Consider the following 18,602-nt stretch of genomic DNA (forward strand, 5'->3'; position numbering starts at 1 on the left):
CTTTTCGATGAGACAATTAAACTTACACTCTACCTTAAAAATAATGCAGACTGCACTAGTACATGTTATTTGTAGTTTCCTTTCTGATTCTATTTGCACTGCTTCTTCCTATTTACTTTGAATCTATTCTCTTTTGTCTCATTTCCCATACCTATTCAGCTTCTTACATTAACTAATAATTTATACCTCTCCTATAAAAAAAATCCTTTGAGCAAGCCATTTGAGAAAATAAAAGTGCTTTAGTAGCCCTATGTCATAAAAATACAAAGTGACACACACAAAAAAAAAAAAAACGGTCATCACCTTAAATTGAATAACTTTTGAAATCAATAATCAATTCCTTTTATTTTTCAGATTTATCAAGAAAAATTAATGTTCTAAGAGTCTACCAAATTCGACCTTAGAGATGCCATGGACTACTGAGGAAAAGACATTTATAGTCGAGGCATATTTTCGGTTGAAGTCTATCCACGCAGCTCAATTGCAATTCAAAGAATGGTTCAGATGTCAAGAATTTCCTGTCCACTCAATGATCTACAGATGGTTCAACAAGTTCAAAACCCATGGGACTGTGCATAACCTCAATTGTAAAGACACTAACAGACAATCACACTCTGGACACCCGAAATCATCAAGGACACCACACAACATTGCTGCAGTCAGAGATTCTGTTGTCCGCAGCCCAAGCAAGTCTGTGCGACGGCGAAGTCAGGAGCTTGGAATCAATCGGGAGTCCGTGCCGAGAATTTTGAACGCAGATCTCCACCTGTATCCTTACAGGATACAGATTAAACACAAGCTTACACCTGACGACATGAGGAAGCGAGTGATCATCTGCCAGTGGTTTTGTGACAAGATTGACGCTGTGCCAGACTTCCTTGACAATGTCTGGTTTTCGGACAAGGCACATTTTCTGTTGTCAGGTCATGTGAACTCGAAGAACAATATCTTCTGGGGTACTGAGCACTGTCTGCTAAGGCCATTATACTCGGTGAAGTCCACTGGTCGGGTCGCCATCTCCAAATATGGCATCATTGGACCATTCTGGTTCAAGGATGACAACAAGCGGTCTGTGACAATCAACACCGAGCGATATGTCCAGGTGCTTGGCAAGTTCTGGATAGCACTTGGTCAATGGAGAGGAGTCGTCAGGGTCCTCCAGTGGTTCCAGCAGGATGGTGCCACCTCCTACACTTCAAACGAATCATTGGCATAGCTACAGCAGCGTTTCCCTGACCGACTGATCAGCCGCAGGTGTGACCCAGAGTGGTCGCCGCATTCACCGGACCTGAACCCCCCCAGATTTTTATCTCTGGGGATACCTTGAGGACAGGGTATATGGAAACAACCCCCAGACTATCTCTAACCTGAAGGCAGCAATCACAGCAGCAATAAGTGATCCCAAGGGAGGAATGTGGAAGGGTGATCGAGAACTTTGCCCGCCAGAGCCAAATGTGCCTGCAGCGGCGATGAGCTCATTTGGAGCACATTTTGGAGAGCCAGTGAAACAAAGTGTTTTTGATGTACAGACTTGAAACTTTGGAGATGTCTGCTACACAGGCTTGACCTAATGTAGCTAATGTTTTGTGTCGATCTAAATAAAATTTTGGAAGTTATTGGTTTTTTGATGATGACCATTTTTTTTCTGTCACCCTGAACTTCATAACTATAATGATGATAGGCAATGCAATGCTGAGAAAATATTAAAAGATGATATTGAGAGTAAAATGGGAATTTTATGTACTCACTGTTAGACCTCTTGCCAAAAGATCAGCTACAAGATCATCATAACCTTTTGAGGCTGCCCAGTGCAACAGGGTAGATCCTACATGGAATTTAAGAATGGGCTCCACTCTTTCATAACCACGTTCAGTACCTGCAAAGGAAATACTTTTCATTCATATGAGATACAACTGATATTTGTTCTCCTCCAAAAGGAAACATTTCACACTCAAATATAAAATGTACAATAAGGGAAATACATTATGTGCATTTCTTCTTTATGAAATACAATAAAACAAAATTTGACTTATTTAGCTGAAATAATTAAAAAATAAAATTCATTAACAACTAAACAGATTCGACACAATCGTAAAAAAACAAACAATAACTTTCTTCCTATTCATAAGGATATAAATGTTTAATTCCACTCATTCCAAAAGCAGATTCTACACAGATCAGACGTCATTCTTACCTACAAATTAAGGTTCTATGATACAGCAAATAGATTTTGTACTAAAATTGGATAATACCGTTTTCTCATGGAATGGTATCATGCAAATTATGCACCTCCGTGCCAGCATAATGACATCAAAATTCAACAAAGTTTCTTGAAAGTGATAATATTATACTTGAAGATCCATAAATGTAATCCCCTGCCTTCACAACTTTAAAAGAATTCAGTGTATCTAATGCATCAGTCAAAAAGAATTCATGTGTTGGTATGTTTTAATGCATTACTCAATTCAAACACATACCAATGAACTATAAAATCACTTTCAATATAAAGGTTATTTCTGACATTGACCAGATAACAAGCATGTTAAATACGATACCATGCTCTAGTCTATAACAATAAAGTTACACCTGGTTTCCTGAAATCAACGGAGAGGAGAAAATAATTTAAATGCATGCCTTGGAAACGATTTAAAATGTATTAAAATTTTAATATAGTAAAATACACACTTCCAAACCCATGATCACCACACTGAGGGTATTTGACATGCATGACTAGGCAAGATCTAGATATCAGAGGCTCATCTTTGTTGTTTCAGGAGTGAGAGGGGTGTTTGATCAAAAGTTTGTAGAGACCTATTTGCAGAAAGTGAAAGCAAAAAAAGATCTAATACTAGACAGAAAGTGAAATATATTCCATAAACAAACATAATTGGGATATATACCTTTTTTGTTGTCTGTAAGGACTAAAGATACACCGGTAACAGAAAAAAGAAAAAGATAGGAAAATCACCATAGCTGTACCTGGCAGATCCTCATATAGCATACAATTTCAAGTCCTCATTTAGCAAACATTTTCAAACCCTCATATAACAAACGTTTTACAACCCTCATTTAGCATATTTTTCAATTTTATATAGCAAATATTTTGAGTCAAAAGTTATACTTAAACTGCCTAGAACCAATATTCTTTAATAATTCAACACTCCATTTTGCAAACAATAAATTAAGTAACGTAACAGAAGATAGAGGTTTTACTATGTTAATATCACAAATGGAATTTAAGTCATATCTATTTTAACAAGGAACTTTAATTACTCCATTTAATCTCTGCACATCAACAACCAGTGTGTGTTACAAGCTTTGCAGAATGGTGGAATCCTGAATTTGTTCAAGTGCCAGGATGTCACACTAATTACCAGATCTTTCATTACTTTTACTTGTCACCAAAGACTCTGGTAGTTATATCTAGGATAACTAGAAATAAATAAAACATTCCTTTTACTATAAATAAGTGAAATGGCCTTCTTGCCAGTGTTACTATTTCTATAATGCTATGCATCATTGCATTAAATTTTAAGATTCATCTTGTTTGGGTGTATATATACTTAACAGTTTGTTAAATTATCTTTATTCGTTTATATTCTGTTTTCCTAATTTTGTCATTATTCTATTTTTAGGAGCTTGGTTTAAAATTTAATGATATTTTGGCTTTATTCCACATGAATTTTTGCACATTTTGAAAGATAACATTCATCCTTATTAGACACAATTCTGCAATTTTTAGCGTTAAAAACCTTTAACAATGGTGAAGAACCTCAGAAATTTACTTTACATGAGCTGCACACAAACACCCCCCTCCCCCTTCCAACACACAATGTTTGATGGATATCACTCAACTTCAGTGAATAGAAACATACAGCACATTGTTACAGTTAACAGAACACATTTCTCATATACTGTAGTGCATATCTGCGCTCTTTTATTACTTATTGTGTAGTAGTGCATTTTCTTAATTTACAATCCTATATATATACAACTGTATCTTCATACTTCATATTATGGTACACAAGAAGTGTGTTTTGGGTCCTAGTTGAATTTTCATTGACTAAAAAACTATCAAGCCTTTAGATCTATGCTAGATTTATGCTTATAACACCCTTTCAATTAATTGAATAATTATCTCTTTATCTGAAAATTAATTATCTCTTTATCTGAAAATAGGTAAGTCAATTTAGTTTTCATATAAGGCAAGTTAGCCTTTCTCTTCTCCTATTTTGAGTAGTTTCTTTTTCCTTACATTAACAATGACATTTCTGACAGCAATGTTGTTCCTAAGACTTTCTTTTTATTCTATACTACATCTAATTACTGGCAATGGTTTTCAGATTATATTGTACTATGAAAATCCTCTGTTATATCTTAACACACCTGAATGTGACATCATTTTCAGCTACATACCTAACTCTCCCTTCAAACTTGATCCATCCTCACTTACTAATACTGACTACAAAAGTAACTTCCATATCAAACAGAAATTATTTTCCCTTTCCTTGAGTTATTTCACACTATATTTCTTGCTGGTCTCTTTGACTAAAAATCTCAGCTGAGGTTATACTGTCCTTGTTTTCAATATTCAAGAAGAATGTCACTCCATTGTAAGTTACCAATTTATATACTCTGCAATAGGAATCTTCAAAATATCTGAATGATAGAAATTTGGTGCAACAAGACAGTACAAGCACAGCTTTAATATGAAATAAACACCAACAGAACAGATTGCGATGTACTTACGGCACAGCCCTGTCAAGTCATGAAAAAATGAGAGAATATTGTCAATATAAAAATACTATCCTACTTCAAAACACTACATAAAAAATTTTAACCCTTACCTTATTGGTAAATCAACATTAAAAATAAATATAAATGGCATGAGTTTTCAACTTGCTTCTGAAATTTAACTCAAATTTTTATGCTTTCTTAAATGAACTTTTTCTCTCTTTATTACGCATATTCAACAATGGAATGAAATTAAGCAAAAATTAGGCTAGATCTGACCACAAAACTCTGGATATACAAAAGAATATAAGGCATAACAGAGTTCAAACACATGGAGTGAACAGGCAATGATTAGTAAAGATAGCATGTTACACCTCAATTAGAGATCTATAAGCGTAGATATCTATGAGTGCTTAGTACATCTTAATTCTGTACCGTATCTTTATCCCATATATAATTTCATAAATTAGTGACATATCTCTTACGATTAAATATATAATTCTTGAACCCAACTTCTTTGACTAAATGTGGCAACTTTGATACTGTATTGACTGTTTATCCTTAATTAGAATTACAGTAAACTCCTTTGTATCTGGCACCACCAGGACCAAAGGGTTGCTGTATAATTGATCATCCTTATAAATTAAATATATATAATGTAATCACATCATCATCACCACCAGCCAAAACTAGTCCACTGCAGGACAAAGACCTCAGATGTGTCCTTCCACTCACGTCTGTTTATGGTCTTTCTATGACACTATACCCATTAAATTTTCTCACATCATCAATCCATCATCTTCTCTTCCTTTCCCTGCTTCTTTTGCAATCTCTAGGGAACCATCCTGTTATTCTTAATGTCCATCTATTATCTGTCCTCTCACTATATGACCTGCCCATGTCTATTTCTTTTTCTTACATTTTGTTAGAATAACCTCTACTTTAGTTTGCTCTCATATCCATGTTACTCTTTTTCTGTCTCTTAGTGTTATTATCATCATTATTCTTTCTATAGCTCTTTGAGTTGTAACTAGCTTATGTTCTAAAGGTTTAGTAAGGCTCCAGGTTTCCGAAAAATAAGTTAACATAGGGAACACCATCTTATTAAATGCTTTTCTTTTTAGAAAAAGTGGCATTTTACTTTTCATAATCTCCTTTTGTTTACCAATAGCTCTCCAGCCTATGCTTATCCTTCTTTCAATTTTGGCCTCATGTCCTGGGGAAACACTTTCTGTCTGTCTTGAGTACATATATTCATTAACAAACTCTTGAGCTTTATCCATAAGCCTTATTTGTCGTCTCTGGATTTTCATTGGACATTATCTTAGTTTTACTCATATTCATTTTCAGTCCTACATTTCTGCTTTCTTTATTCCAATCTTATATCCTCTTTTGCAATTTCTCCCAAGATTCAATAAACAAAACTATGTCATACGTAAATTTCAAGTTGTTAAGGTATTCCCCATTAATATTAATTCCTATATTTGCCCCATTTTAAATTCTTAAAAATTCTTCTAGGCACACTGTGATAAATTAGGAGAGATGGGGTCTCCCTGTCTTACATATATATAGCTCACAGATACCCCGCAAAAGAGCAAAAATCTGTGTATAATCAGAGCCATTGGCTCAATGAACTCTAGCTCCCCTAACAACTAACTACTGCCTACGTAAAGTTGCTTAACACCACAAATAATGTACCACATAGTTTTGAATAGTTCACTAATTGTACTGTAGGTTTTATTACAGTAACTGTATGATGAAGTACTTTACAAACTTGTATTTTTACATCCTCTACTTAATAACTCAAAATTGTATATAACACTAAATTAACTACTTTTAAATTTCAATCTATTCCCTGCACAATCCTAAATCTTTCAAATTTAACTACAGTATTCCTTTATATTCTCTTTAATGTTATATATAATTTAGTTATGATTAATTTTTACTTTAACATAATTTCCTTCTACCCTCTCTTTACATTATATTTTAATCTATTATCCCTTCAATTAATTTTCCTTCCTTTCATTATTTCCCTTTAATAATATTTGATGCATTTCTGCCTACTAAATTGCATGCATTTCAGTTTAAACAACTTGAGTGAAAAACAAGACTTTCGTCCACATTCAGTAAAATATTATCTATGATATTTTATCTTCCATTCTTACTTCTATTCTGCTGGATTTTTATTTCTGTTATTTACTTATTTCTATTGTTCATTATACCCTTTCTTATATGGTATTATCCTTATTTCCTTTTCTCAGTATTTCCCACAATATTTTGCATTTGTTAATTCTAATTAATGCAGTTTGTATAGACGTATTTACTGCATAAAACACATGGATATTCTTTCCCGTATCTGAGAGCTATAGTGTTCAAGCTCTACCAGGAAACATCTGGCCTTTTAATTTGTTGGACAAGAACTTACGGTCTATTAAATTTCTTATTCCTGATCTAGATGTTAACCTGTGGCACTGTTGTTCAATTAGTTCATTATGCATGTTGCATAAGATTTTTTATAATTCTGACCATCTTTTATATTCAGATCTCCCCAGACAGTTTCATCCAGTGCGTAATACTAGGCATGCATTTAATTCTAATAAGTCAGGCCTTCTCCATGATGAGGCTCAATACTACACAGTATTCTAGAAGTTTTATTCCAGCTGCGACTAAATTGTGGAATGATCTTCCTAATCGGGTACATGAATCAGTGGCACTTCAAAAGTTCAAACTTGCAGCAAATGTTTTTATGTTGAACAGGCTGACATAGTGCTTCACACTGGGATCAAAATTAGAGTTTAGTCAAATTTAACAAATTTCATATCACCATGTGATGATAATTCTAAATATCTTTCTTTTGAAATAAGTGCACATTTTTCTGTTAATAAATAAGGAAGTTACCAATTATTATAAATTCTATATAAATTCTAACTTCTTTATTTTTCTTCACTGAAATAGCAAGTTTTCTGATACAAAATTATTCAAGCATACAATAATCAAATAAGATTAATCCACTTTCAAAATCTTTACCTTTTTATCATAGACAGAGCTCTCGTATAAATTTTCCCATTTTCTTACCCTTCAATAAGCATCTGCTCTTACTAAAGGAAGGATTATTCTATTGGCAAGTGATAATTGACGTTCCAGTGTCTCTTTGTCTTGTACTACAGTTTTTCATTGATGTCTGTTGTAGTTTATACATCTCCAGATTGTTTGCTTATTACTTTACAACAAGATGTCTTTCTTCTTCTATTAGCGTATTTTTTTCCCCATTCGTATGGGGTAACACAGTTGCCTGCTTTGGCTTTTGGGGTAGACTGTAGTCCCGACCGGCTGCCCTTCCTGACATCGCCTAGACCCCTATGGCGTATGTTAGCCATTACTACAAGGAGTATGCAAGGGAATTATTTCTGGGGGATTTTGATCCACATTTCTTGTTATCATATCAGGGGCAATACTGTGATTTAAATAACAGATGTAAAGTGTGTTTCCTAGGGGGATGATAAGAAGATATTCCCTTCACAGCTAGAGCAATCAGTCAGTCTTGAAATACTATCAACATATTAATGTTATAACCAGGAAAAAGAACCTCCTACTTATCAGGCGCAGTACTTGACTATCCTGGCAATAGTTCTCATTTTAGCACAAACATTTGATACAATTAATTCCGTTGATTTATACCAGGGACTGCATTCCATAAACAGCGTCTTGTTTTTCCTTCTTATTACCCACTACTAGTTTAAATTGCTCGGGAGTATAGCTTGAAATTGAACTGAAGGTGAGATAATGGAGTTATAAAACTACATTATGACGTACAATACTGTTTGCGCTTACATTTAAATAGAATGGGCTCCGATGAGAGAGTTTGTTATTATCAACAAATGTCTTCCTTTATAAAACATTTTACTTTGAAGAAAATATTCTTGAGAAATATTATGAATCATTAGTAATACATTAATCCTCTTTAAATAAAGCTGACCACACATTAAAAATAGAGCAAGTAACATGGGAAGGCAAGGGCAAACTTCATAGCTTGGAATAAAATATTCACAAAAGGTAAAGGATGAAAAGTAAAGACTCCATAATACAGATAAGTAAGGATTTAGAAACTTTTGAATTGGAACAAACTTTAGTAAAAAAAAAGGGGGGGGGGTTCTAGTTTTACATGACTTACAGCAGTCACCAGAGAGGAATCTCCCCTCACATAGTCTTCTGAAATTAGTACAAAAGACAGGCTTCTTTTCACGATTTCTAACCTTCATCTTGTACATGACTTGATCGCCAGGCGACTCTAATGTACCACTGTGGAAACTGGCTAAATCCCACTCTTGACGACACAAAAAATTTCTCTCCAAGGATATAATTTGTAACCCCATATTCAGATCCAGCAGGCTTGTTTCTTCTGCCAGTATCTGACTGACGTGACGCCACTTACAGAATCCTGATTTAAGCTATGACTTGTCAGTATGGTCATTTAAATGGCATGCACTTATATACAGTAAATGATAACTTGAGAAGTATGAATCAGCTTTGTCAGTTAATCTTATAACTTCATTCATCAAACTGGCTACAATGCAAAAGAAAATAATAAAAATTTGGTTACCATCTATACATTATTTCAGAGCTAAAGTTCACAATAAAATTGTCCCTCAAGGCTAAAACAGCATGAATAAAATCAAGAACATCTTCATGCAAAGGTGAAGGGTTTGGAAAAACTTTTCAATTATAGTATCAATGGCAGCTATCTAATAATACAAACAACTAAAAGCCAATTATACTATGTAAATCAAGGTTAGTGTTTTCTCAAGGAACAAACATGAATTTTGTACGCGTTAGTGATTTCTATAAAAGACTACTTATAAGAAGTATTTCATGGATGTATACTTTGTTTCAAGCAATAACCAGAGGTTTGTCTTGCAGAATGCTATGCCATTGTTCCTCCTCAGATAAATAGAAATACTCAAACTTATTAATATCAGTGTTAAAACGAGTGGTTTTGAATTTCAGTCATTTCTATATCTTATAGAGTTGAGCAATTTTCATTTTACGCTAAATCTATGAAATCATTACTTTGAATAAAAGCTTTACCATAAAAACTTACAAAACAAACCAGTGTTTACTAGCAAAATATAAGTTAGCTTCCAATGAAATACATCCCACAACATCTTAACTTTCCATGGGATTTACGACGAGACGATTCATCAGGTTTGGATGTCCGCACACTACCAGTAAGTGGGAGGGATCTGGTTACAACCAACTCACTAGGTTTAGGTGGCTGCCATCTTTTCAGACTTTCTCCACTGATATTTTCACATGACACAGGCTTTTCAGAGTATTTGTTAGCTTTTATTGTACCAGTGTCTTGATCGCCAGACAATTCTGACAAACTACCCTGAGGCTTAGCAGGACTCCACCTTTGACGGCGAAGAAAAAGTCTATCAAGAGATGATGAGCGAAACCCCATCCCTGACCCCATCATGTTTGTCGCCTCAGCAGCAATTTGACTTGGACGGTGTTTCTTTGATTCACCTGAACTAAGCTATAACTTGTCAGCCGTAGACAGGAAAACAAACATATATATATGTCACAATCATTTCCAAATATAAAGCACAATGTTTACTATAAAATATTCTAAATCTACAAAAAAATTGTATCAGAAAGAACACACAGCTAAACAAATAATACACACCAGTGGATGGAGACTTTACTATCATCTTAGGGTTAGCTCCTCTTGACAACAACAAACGAACAATGGAAGTATGATCACGATAAGCTGCTACATGTAGTGCTGTCACACCCTTAAAGAAAAATTCCTCATAAGTATGAAAATAAAAACAAAAACATTTACAATTCTACAACAAAATAAGCATATCTAACAAAATCACCACCATTCACAAAGTAAATAGTATAAGTTGACATGCTTTTCATACAGCAAATTTCTTCTTTCTTAAAAGTACACTAAATAAATATATTCATAATAAATAAGACAAACCATTCTCAGAACTCCAAGCAGTGATTAGGACAGTGGGAAAACAGCACTAGTGTAAATTCCTTCTTTATTGCTTGCTTTGTTCTTAAATCATCATATTTTTACTGATATGCTCTGGCCAACATGGTACAGTACTACATTTTGTTTACTTATTGGACTTGTCCATTTTATTCATCAATATTCTGTAAGAATATTCACCTATATAAGCCTTCTTTAATCAAATGTTTATCAAATCAAGTACTTTTCCTCATTACTATCTTTCATTTAGTTTATGGGGGCAGGTAATGTTGCACCATCACATGTATCACACATAGACAAATTTTATGTACAGTACTGCTAGACATGATATGTACAGATTTGTCTTTCAATTCTAATAAACCTTATTGAGTATTACTTTCAAATTAATGCACCAAGTTTGCTTTTTGTAAGTCAGGAAAAAGAATTCCATCTCTATTTTGTTATCCCATCATTATCTTTATACAAATACTAAAATTGACTACTACCATACTAACAGTTAATTTCTGACCCTCAACTGTTGGTGTTAGCCTTGACCAATATATATAAATAAAAACATTTTCATAGCTCTCCTTATAAATATGATTGCTGCCCAGTGTTGCACTTCCTGACCTAATGCGACTGATGCCTAAATAAGTGACTGCCCCCATGAGAGCGCATCTGTCCTTTTTCTCGTCTTCCGTTCCCAAAAGGGAGTGTATCACAACTTCCTTAGAACCTGTTGTCCACCACTAAAGCAAATTACATTCAATAAGTAATGAAATAAACCATTTCAATATAAGAATTATGTTGATTTCAATAAATCTCTCCAAAATTCCTTGCTATTCAGAATGGCTTCCACACTGAATAGGCAAGGGGCAGTAGTGAACACATAATTATTTCTGCTCTCCACAGATAAAGTATAGCAAAGACAAAGTCGCTTTTCCAATAGGCCATTTTTAGTGCCTAATCTTAGGACAAATTTCTAAAGAAATTCAACAAAGTGGTTCTAAACCTTTGCCAGCTTTAAGCTCTGGTAGCCTATGCTCTTGTATCTATCAATGATATTCTTGTACAGATGCCTTGTAGGCAACCTCATTCTACAAAACAGGTTCCTGACTAGACTCGTCATCTCTACTGTCCTATAAAGGTAGACTTTCAAGCCTCTAACTGGGCAAAGAAAAAGTTCCACTGGGTGTTGTCCCATAACCACTTCCAATGAACCTGTGACTCCACTGGTTTCCACAGCTTCAGCGTCTGAGACCAAAGTCACACCTTCCTTGGTCAGCACAGCTGTATCAGAGAGTAGGGTTTGAATATTTCTGCTTCCACCTTCTGACCCAGAATTTTCATGCATGGACTTTCTCTTCTGTGCGTACGTTATTGTTCTTCATCTACCAGACAATACCAGTCAGTGTGGAAGCCATTGATGACCTTCCTTAGGGATAGGACTCCAAGCTAGTTACACTGGAATTCCTAGCTTCCTTTCTGGTCCACCTCTTTGAAGATAAGAAACTTAAGACATAAAAAATGATGTCATACAAATTCACATTGACAGAAATTGACAATGGAGCTTTTAATGTGGATTTAGATTCATACTTGTTCCATGTGATTAATACCTCACTTGTTTAGCAATGACCATTGTTACCAACTCCTTTCATGTCCTGGTCAGTGGTAAAATGTTGGAATCTTTTTTCAAATTAGATATATCTATTATTACTCTAGGAGAGCTACAGTACTTCAGACACCTACATTTCTTTACTCTAAGCCTTGTGAGCAAGAGTAGATGAACTTGCAGCATTCTCTAGAACAAGAGTACTGCATTTTCACTCTTGCCTGGACCCTTATTATATCATGGCTTTATAGCCAAGTGATGTTAACCTCTGTCCAGTATCTGTCTGTAATAATGTCTTCAGAGATCCACATCTTCAAAGGTAGAGTTTCTAAATACCCAGAACAACAAGGGCCTTTCTACAGGTTTACAGGGGCTATCTGTGTCCTCAGAACCTCCCTCATCAAAAGGCTGATCCTTTCCCCTTCCCTAAAACCCAGGTGAGAAAAATTTCTTCCTTAAAAGCATTTTTTGCTAATAAGCAATTTCAGGAAATTACAAGCTTTACAGTTTTGGTCTTAGAATTGTGTGTTTATAAGACACTACTGGAACTAAATCAAAGTGGTACAAAATATGTGCATTACAATTGGATTGCTTGTAGCACCTTAAAGGGTGGGTGGAGGAGTCTGGTAGAAGAAATAACATTCAATTATTGGGTACCTCAACAGAGGCACCATGATAGTCACCTAGCTCTTTCTCCAGGAATTTCCTCTCATGATTAATTGAGTTGACTTACTAGTCTTTACCTTTCACCCATGTACATATCAATTGGGTACTCGCTTAGTTATAAGTGACCTGACTATTGTGGAACATGAGTCTATCTTAGTTTTTGCTCTGGTATTAGAGCTTGTGAACCACATAGCAGCATGACCCTTTTCAGGAAAAACCTATTTTGTGGGGTGTTGTGAGGTCCCAAATACACTACCACCTCCCTAGAATCATGGAGTGAAGCGGGGCATAATTAAACTTGCTCCTCAAGTGAAAAGATGGTTTGCAAGTGAGACACAAACACCTAGGTAAGCTGTCTCTCTTAGTGTTAGTATTGGTTCTAGGTGGATGACATATTGTTAGTTAGTAAATATATTTAGCATTGGAAGTGCTGCAATGGGTTCAATAGAGCCTGGAACTTTGGATTTCCCTAATGCACACTGAGTCTTTGTTTTGCATTGCACTGGACTCCTGGCAGGGAAAATAATATTTCTTTGGTATATTATGTTGTATTGCATTCACTGTTCTAGCCTCGACAGGAAAGTCCTTGGGAATCACAGAACACTTTTGTCAATACCTCATATTTAGATGTACTGTAAGCAGAAAAAACTTTATCCATAGTTTTGGGTCTCCTATTATTCACTTGATTCTTTATCTGAGGGAGGGGCTCAAATACAATACTTACGGATAAAGAGGGCCAATTGTACTATTATAGCATTGTATCATCCACCACTGAAATCAACAATGATATGGTGGAGAAAAGAAAACCAAGGATTTTCATGATAAACACCAGTGACTGCCCAATAAAATCCAAGTATATAAGCAGCATGTAGCTCAATTCTCCTTTATGGAGCACAGACCTAGATTCTAAATCAATTCCAACTCAAGCGCTCAGAAATTTTTCATATTTCCTGTTTGCAGAAAATTATGGGTCTCACCTGGCAAGACTGGATTCCATACAGAAGAGAATCTGGAACAAACATGAAGCAAAAGCATGGAAGCCATCCATACCAAACACCAAATACGCTGGCTTGGTCACGTGATCCATATACCATGAGCACAGGTCCCAAAACAAATTCTATACGAACAACTAAGAAGCAGCCAACAAAAACCTGGTGGCTTCAAGATGAGGTACAAAGACTGAGCAAAGTTTGCCTTGAAGAAATGCAAAATACCAACAACTAACCCCAATACCCTTCCTAGCAACCATATATTCTAGAGAATCATGTGAAAAAAGGCAGAAGTAACAGGATAGACAAAAAGTCTGAGCAGTTCTAAATCCTCCTATGATGTCTTAGCATGTGGCAAGATATACAAGTTCAAGATTGGCCTGGTGAGCCCTAGCAATGCACACAAACAGTAGAACAATATCACCATGTGAGAGCTAATCGTACTACAATCTTGTTTTCCTAAAGAACTTTAAATATCATCGGCTACAATGAATGGCTATTAGATTAGACTAGGAAGAAGTAGCTAAGCAGCAAGAACTGAAGCATGTTAACAGAGAGGAAAGTTGGTGCAGAGGTGCCTATACTCAAGTAGCAATGGTAAAAACTGATTATCGTTGGTATTAGCTAGCTGAAACAGCAGTCCATAAACCAGGCTATAAGGCACATTACAATAACATCAAGTCAGGACTAAAGCACATCACGTTATGAAGGCTAAGCAAAAAGGAGGTAATGTACTAGCCTTAGAAGAGGCTACTAAGTTTCTAGTCATATGGTATGATGGATTATCATAGTGCGAGTACAGCTGCGTAAGCCGCAGAGTAACATTCTTCTTTAGCAATCAGCCAAGGAAAATATATCAATAGATGATAATTGTCTAGCCATATTGCTGCATTGGCAACCGGGCTAAAGCTAGGAGGCGCAACACAATCAAATACGACTACAGTATGCACAAAGTGTTAGCGGCTATGAACTCTCAGGCATAGACTTAATGTAGCGACTCATAGGTGCTAGTTATTGAGCTTTACAAAGTTAGAAAATAGCAACAAAGTCTGCCTCCCTGATCCTCTGTATTTTGCACTAATTACGCCTATGTGTTAATGCTAATGAGCAAAGGGTGAAGCACAATACAAAAATAGCAATGTGCTAAGCTTTATCCCAAAAGACACTCTACTGCATAGGCGCTAATCGAGTGCAAGGATAAATTCAAAAGGATTGTTCAATACAGGTACTCTAAAGGTGCCATTTGCACCCATAGAATATAATATCGCTGGCCTTTCAAAAGCATGAAATATATGCAATATATCTATGATGATTTGTATCAAACAAAATTGTTACAACCTTTTACTGTATATTGAATTTAAAATATTTTTTTTTATTTGATTCACTATCAACAACACAGCATGTTTACAATCTAACATTCTGGAGAAAATTAAAACTACCACCTTATATATCTACAGATGAAAGATTAGCGGTAAAATACCGAACTGTATTGTTTTTGCCCAACAGAAGAGACAAAATAACTAAGTGGATCTCAAGTTTAAAATAAAATACTTAATACAACACACAAAAAAGTAACTTACATGAGGATCAGCTGTGTTGACATCAGCTCCAGCTTGTAACAGTAAGGTGACAGCTTGCATGCGTCCTTCAAAAGCTGCATGGTGAAGAGCAGTCCAGTGGGCTGCATCACGGACCTCTATATGCAACCTGATTTTGAATTTAAAAGGTTTTATTAGTGTGAATTTCAGAAAATCTTTCATCATTATTATTATTATCATTAATATTAATTACTATTACAATACCATTATTAATAGAGGGAATAATGACACTATTAACACCCCAGACTTTGTTTTTGCTATAGCCTATGTAAGGTAGTTTTTGTTACATTAGGAATTCAATGCAAATAATTCCTTTTGCGGTAGCTCAGAAATTTGTTGAATTCTCAGTTCAGAGTAATATGTTTGGCCTGACCTACCCAGTTGCAAACCCTAACTTAACTCCTTGTGGTAACTAGTGGTTTTAATGCAGTTTTCAGTAAAGTTAATGCACTTTTCAATATAGTTTATTGTAGTGATACACGGTATCTACCAGATCCAAGTTCTTCTCGCAGCCCCTCGAATTCTGTACATTTACTTTGCACTTTAACGGCAAAAACATCGATCTCCCATATTGCTATCCTATCTTGAAGACACCTAGAATTTGTGAGGCTTAAAATCATGATGTCTCACTGTTTGCCATGGTTCTGCAGGTATTGAACAAGCTCAGGATTTCTGCAAACAACTGGATGATGCTAATGGCTCCCTGGGCACAGAGGAAATGGTTCATAGATCTGTAGCACCAGTTGTCAGTGTCCAACAAGAATGCCGTACAAAGCCAATCTGCTCAAACAACCTTTCTCAAAGATAATTCACCCAAACATATCTGGGCTACATTTGACTGCATGAAGACTATGTACTGAGTTCTCAGAAATACTGTAAAGGGTTTCCAAACCCTCAAGACTGTTTACTATAGGTTCTACCAATATTCCATATCAAAGACAATGGAATGTTTTATTTTGATTGATGCAATATTAAAAGTAGGTAAATAACTAGGTCTAGCTTGATATGGTTAAGGTTCCTTTTTTATAAGAAGCCTTAAATCTCAGCCATTAATGGATATAGATCCATGCTTAATTCTGTCCTAGAGCATCGAGGATTAAATCTGTCCCATTTCAGGTATTATAGCAATTGCATTACTGTATAATGTTGAATATTGAAAGACCTCCAGTAGTAGGGTAAATTTTCTGGAATTTGGACGTGGTTTCATATATTTAAAAGATCCAAATTTTAAATAATTGAAATATTTCTCTCAAAAATCTCATGGTTAAACCTTTTTTCTGTTAGCATTAGCTTCAGCTAAATACATATGCAGAATAAAAATGCTGTCTATCAAAGTAACCTCTGGAAAACACAAGATTATTTTGTCTCTTTTTGTTTTCTTTCAAACCCCCAAAAGTTATTTAGTCTAAGAATTTACCTCAATTTTTTCACACCCTTCTCTGAAAATGGATGAAAGTATTTCAAAATAGAAAAAAAAAGGTTTCTTAGTCCAGTAAGAGCCGTTCATTATTAATTGGAAAAAATTCAATTATTAGAGGTAGTGTCCTTAATTGCCATTTGACCATAATTGCAATATCATTTAAGTTTGAAGTATAGTGACAGTAGCTGAGGACCTGTGGTCTATTTAATTTAAAGTTCAGTTAATTTATAACTGCCTTATCTATGAGTATATAGGGTTTTAATTTAATATATAATTGACTTGGTATCAACCAAAAGTATTACTATTATTATTATTATTACTACTTGCTAAGCTACAACCCTAATTGGATAAGCAGGATGCTATAAGCCCAGGGGCCCCAACAGTAAAAAATAACGCAGTGAGGAAAAGAAAAAAGGAAAAATGTTATTTTCATTAGTAAAATAAATTTTTGAATATACTTACCCGGTGATCATATAGCTGTCAGCTCTGCTGCCCGACAGAAAAACCTAAGGACAAAATACGCCAGCGATCGCTATACAGGTGGGGGTGTACATCAACAGCGCCATCTGTCGAGCAGGTACTCAAGTACTCCATGTCAACACACAACCAATTTTCTCCTCTGCCCACTGGGTCTCTATTGGGGAGGAAGGGAGGGTCCTTTAATTTATGATCACCGGGTAAGTATATTCAAAAATTTATTTTACTAATGAAAATAACATTTTTCAATATTAAACTTAGCCGGTGATCATATAAGCTGATTCACACCCAGGGGGGTGGGTAGAGACCAGCATTATGTGTTACATTAAGAGCTAAGTATTTTGTATTTCATTTTAGCAGTTATTCAAAATAACAAACATAAAATCAATAAGTACCTGGTAAGGAAGTCGACTTGAACAATTACTCTGCCTTTTTAAGTACGTCTTCCTTACTGAGCCTCGCGATCCTCATAGGATGCTGAGCAACTCCTAGGAGCTGAAGTATGAAGGGTTGCAACCCATACTAAAGGACCTCATCAAAACCTCTAATCTAGGCGCTTCTCAAGAAATGACTTTGACCACCCGCCAAATCAAGTAGGATGCGAAAGGCTTCTTAGCCTTCCGGACAACCCAAAAACAATAATAAAACATTTCAAGAGAAAGATTAAAAAAGGTTATGGAATTAGGGAATTGTAGTGGTTGAGCCCTCACCCACTACTGCACTCGTTGCTACGAATGGTCCCAGAGTGTAGCAGTTCTCGTAAAGAGACTGGACATTCTTAAGATAAAAAGACGCGAACACTGATTTGCTTTTCCAATAGGTTGCGTCGATTATACTTTGCAGAGATCTATTTTGTTTAAAGGCCACGGAAGTTGCGACAGCTCTAACTTCGTGTGTCCTTACCTTCAGCAAAGCTTGGTCTTCCTCATTCAGATGGGAATGAGCTTCTCGTAATAACAGTCTGATAAAATAGGATAAAGCATTCTTTGACATAGGCAAAGATGGATTCTTAACTGAACACCATAAAGCTTCAGATGGGCCTCGTAAAGGTTTTTAAATAGAACTCAAGAGCTCTTACAGGACATAAGACTCTTTCTAGTTCATTTCCAACCATGCGATAAGT

General features: G+C 35.4%; 1 protein-coding gene across 5 annotated transcripts in view; it reads right to left on the minus strand.

Moving 5' to 3' along the window:
* The window catches only part of LOC137646085 (uncharacterized), a 175,796-nt gene that overhangs the window by 55,723 nt on the left and 101,471 nt on the right, over positions 1-18,602 (minus strand). For 3 of the 5 annotated variants that reach the window (XM_068379263.1, XM_068379265.1, XM_068379264.1), the window contains 5 exons: positions 15,565-15,691; positions 10,421-10,529; positions 9,994-10,260; positions 8,906-9,172; positions 1,749-1,876 (listed from right to left, as the gene is read on the minus strand). In XM_068379263.1, the coding sequence (XP_068235364.1) occupies positions 1,749-1,876; positions 8,906-9,172; positions 9,994-10,260; positions 10,421-10,529; positions 15,565-15,691 (898 nt within the window). The remainder of the gene's footprint in view (positions 1-1,748; positions 1,877-8,905; positions 9,173-9,993; positions 10,261-10,420; positions 10,530-15,564; positions 15,692-18,602) is intronic. The other 2 variants (XM_068379267.1, XM_068379268.1) reach the window with 1 other exon arrangement.

This window comes from Palaemon carinicauda, chromosome 8 (genome assembly GCF_036898095.1).
Source record: "Palaemon carinicauda isolate YSFRI2023 chromosome 8, ASM3689809v2, whole genome shotgun sequence".
NCBI lineage: Eukaryota > Metazoa > Arthropoda > Malacostraca > Decapoda > Palaemonidae > Palaemon > Palaemon carinicauda.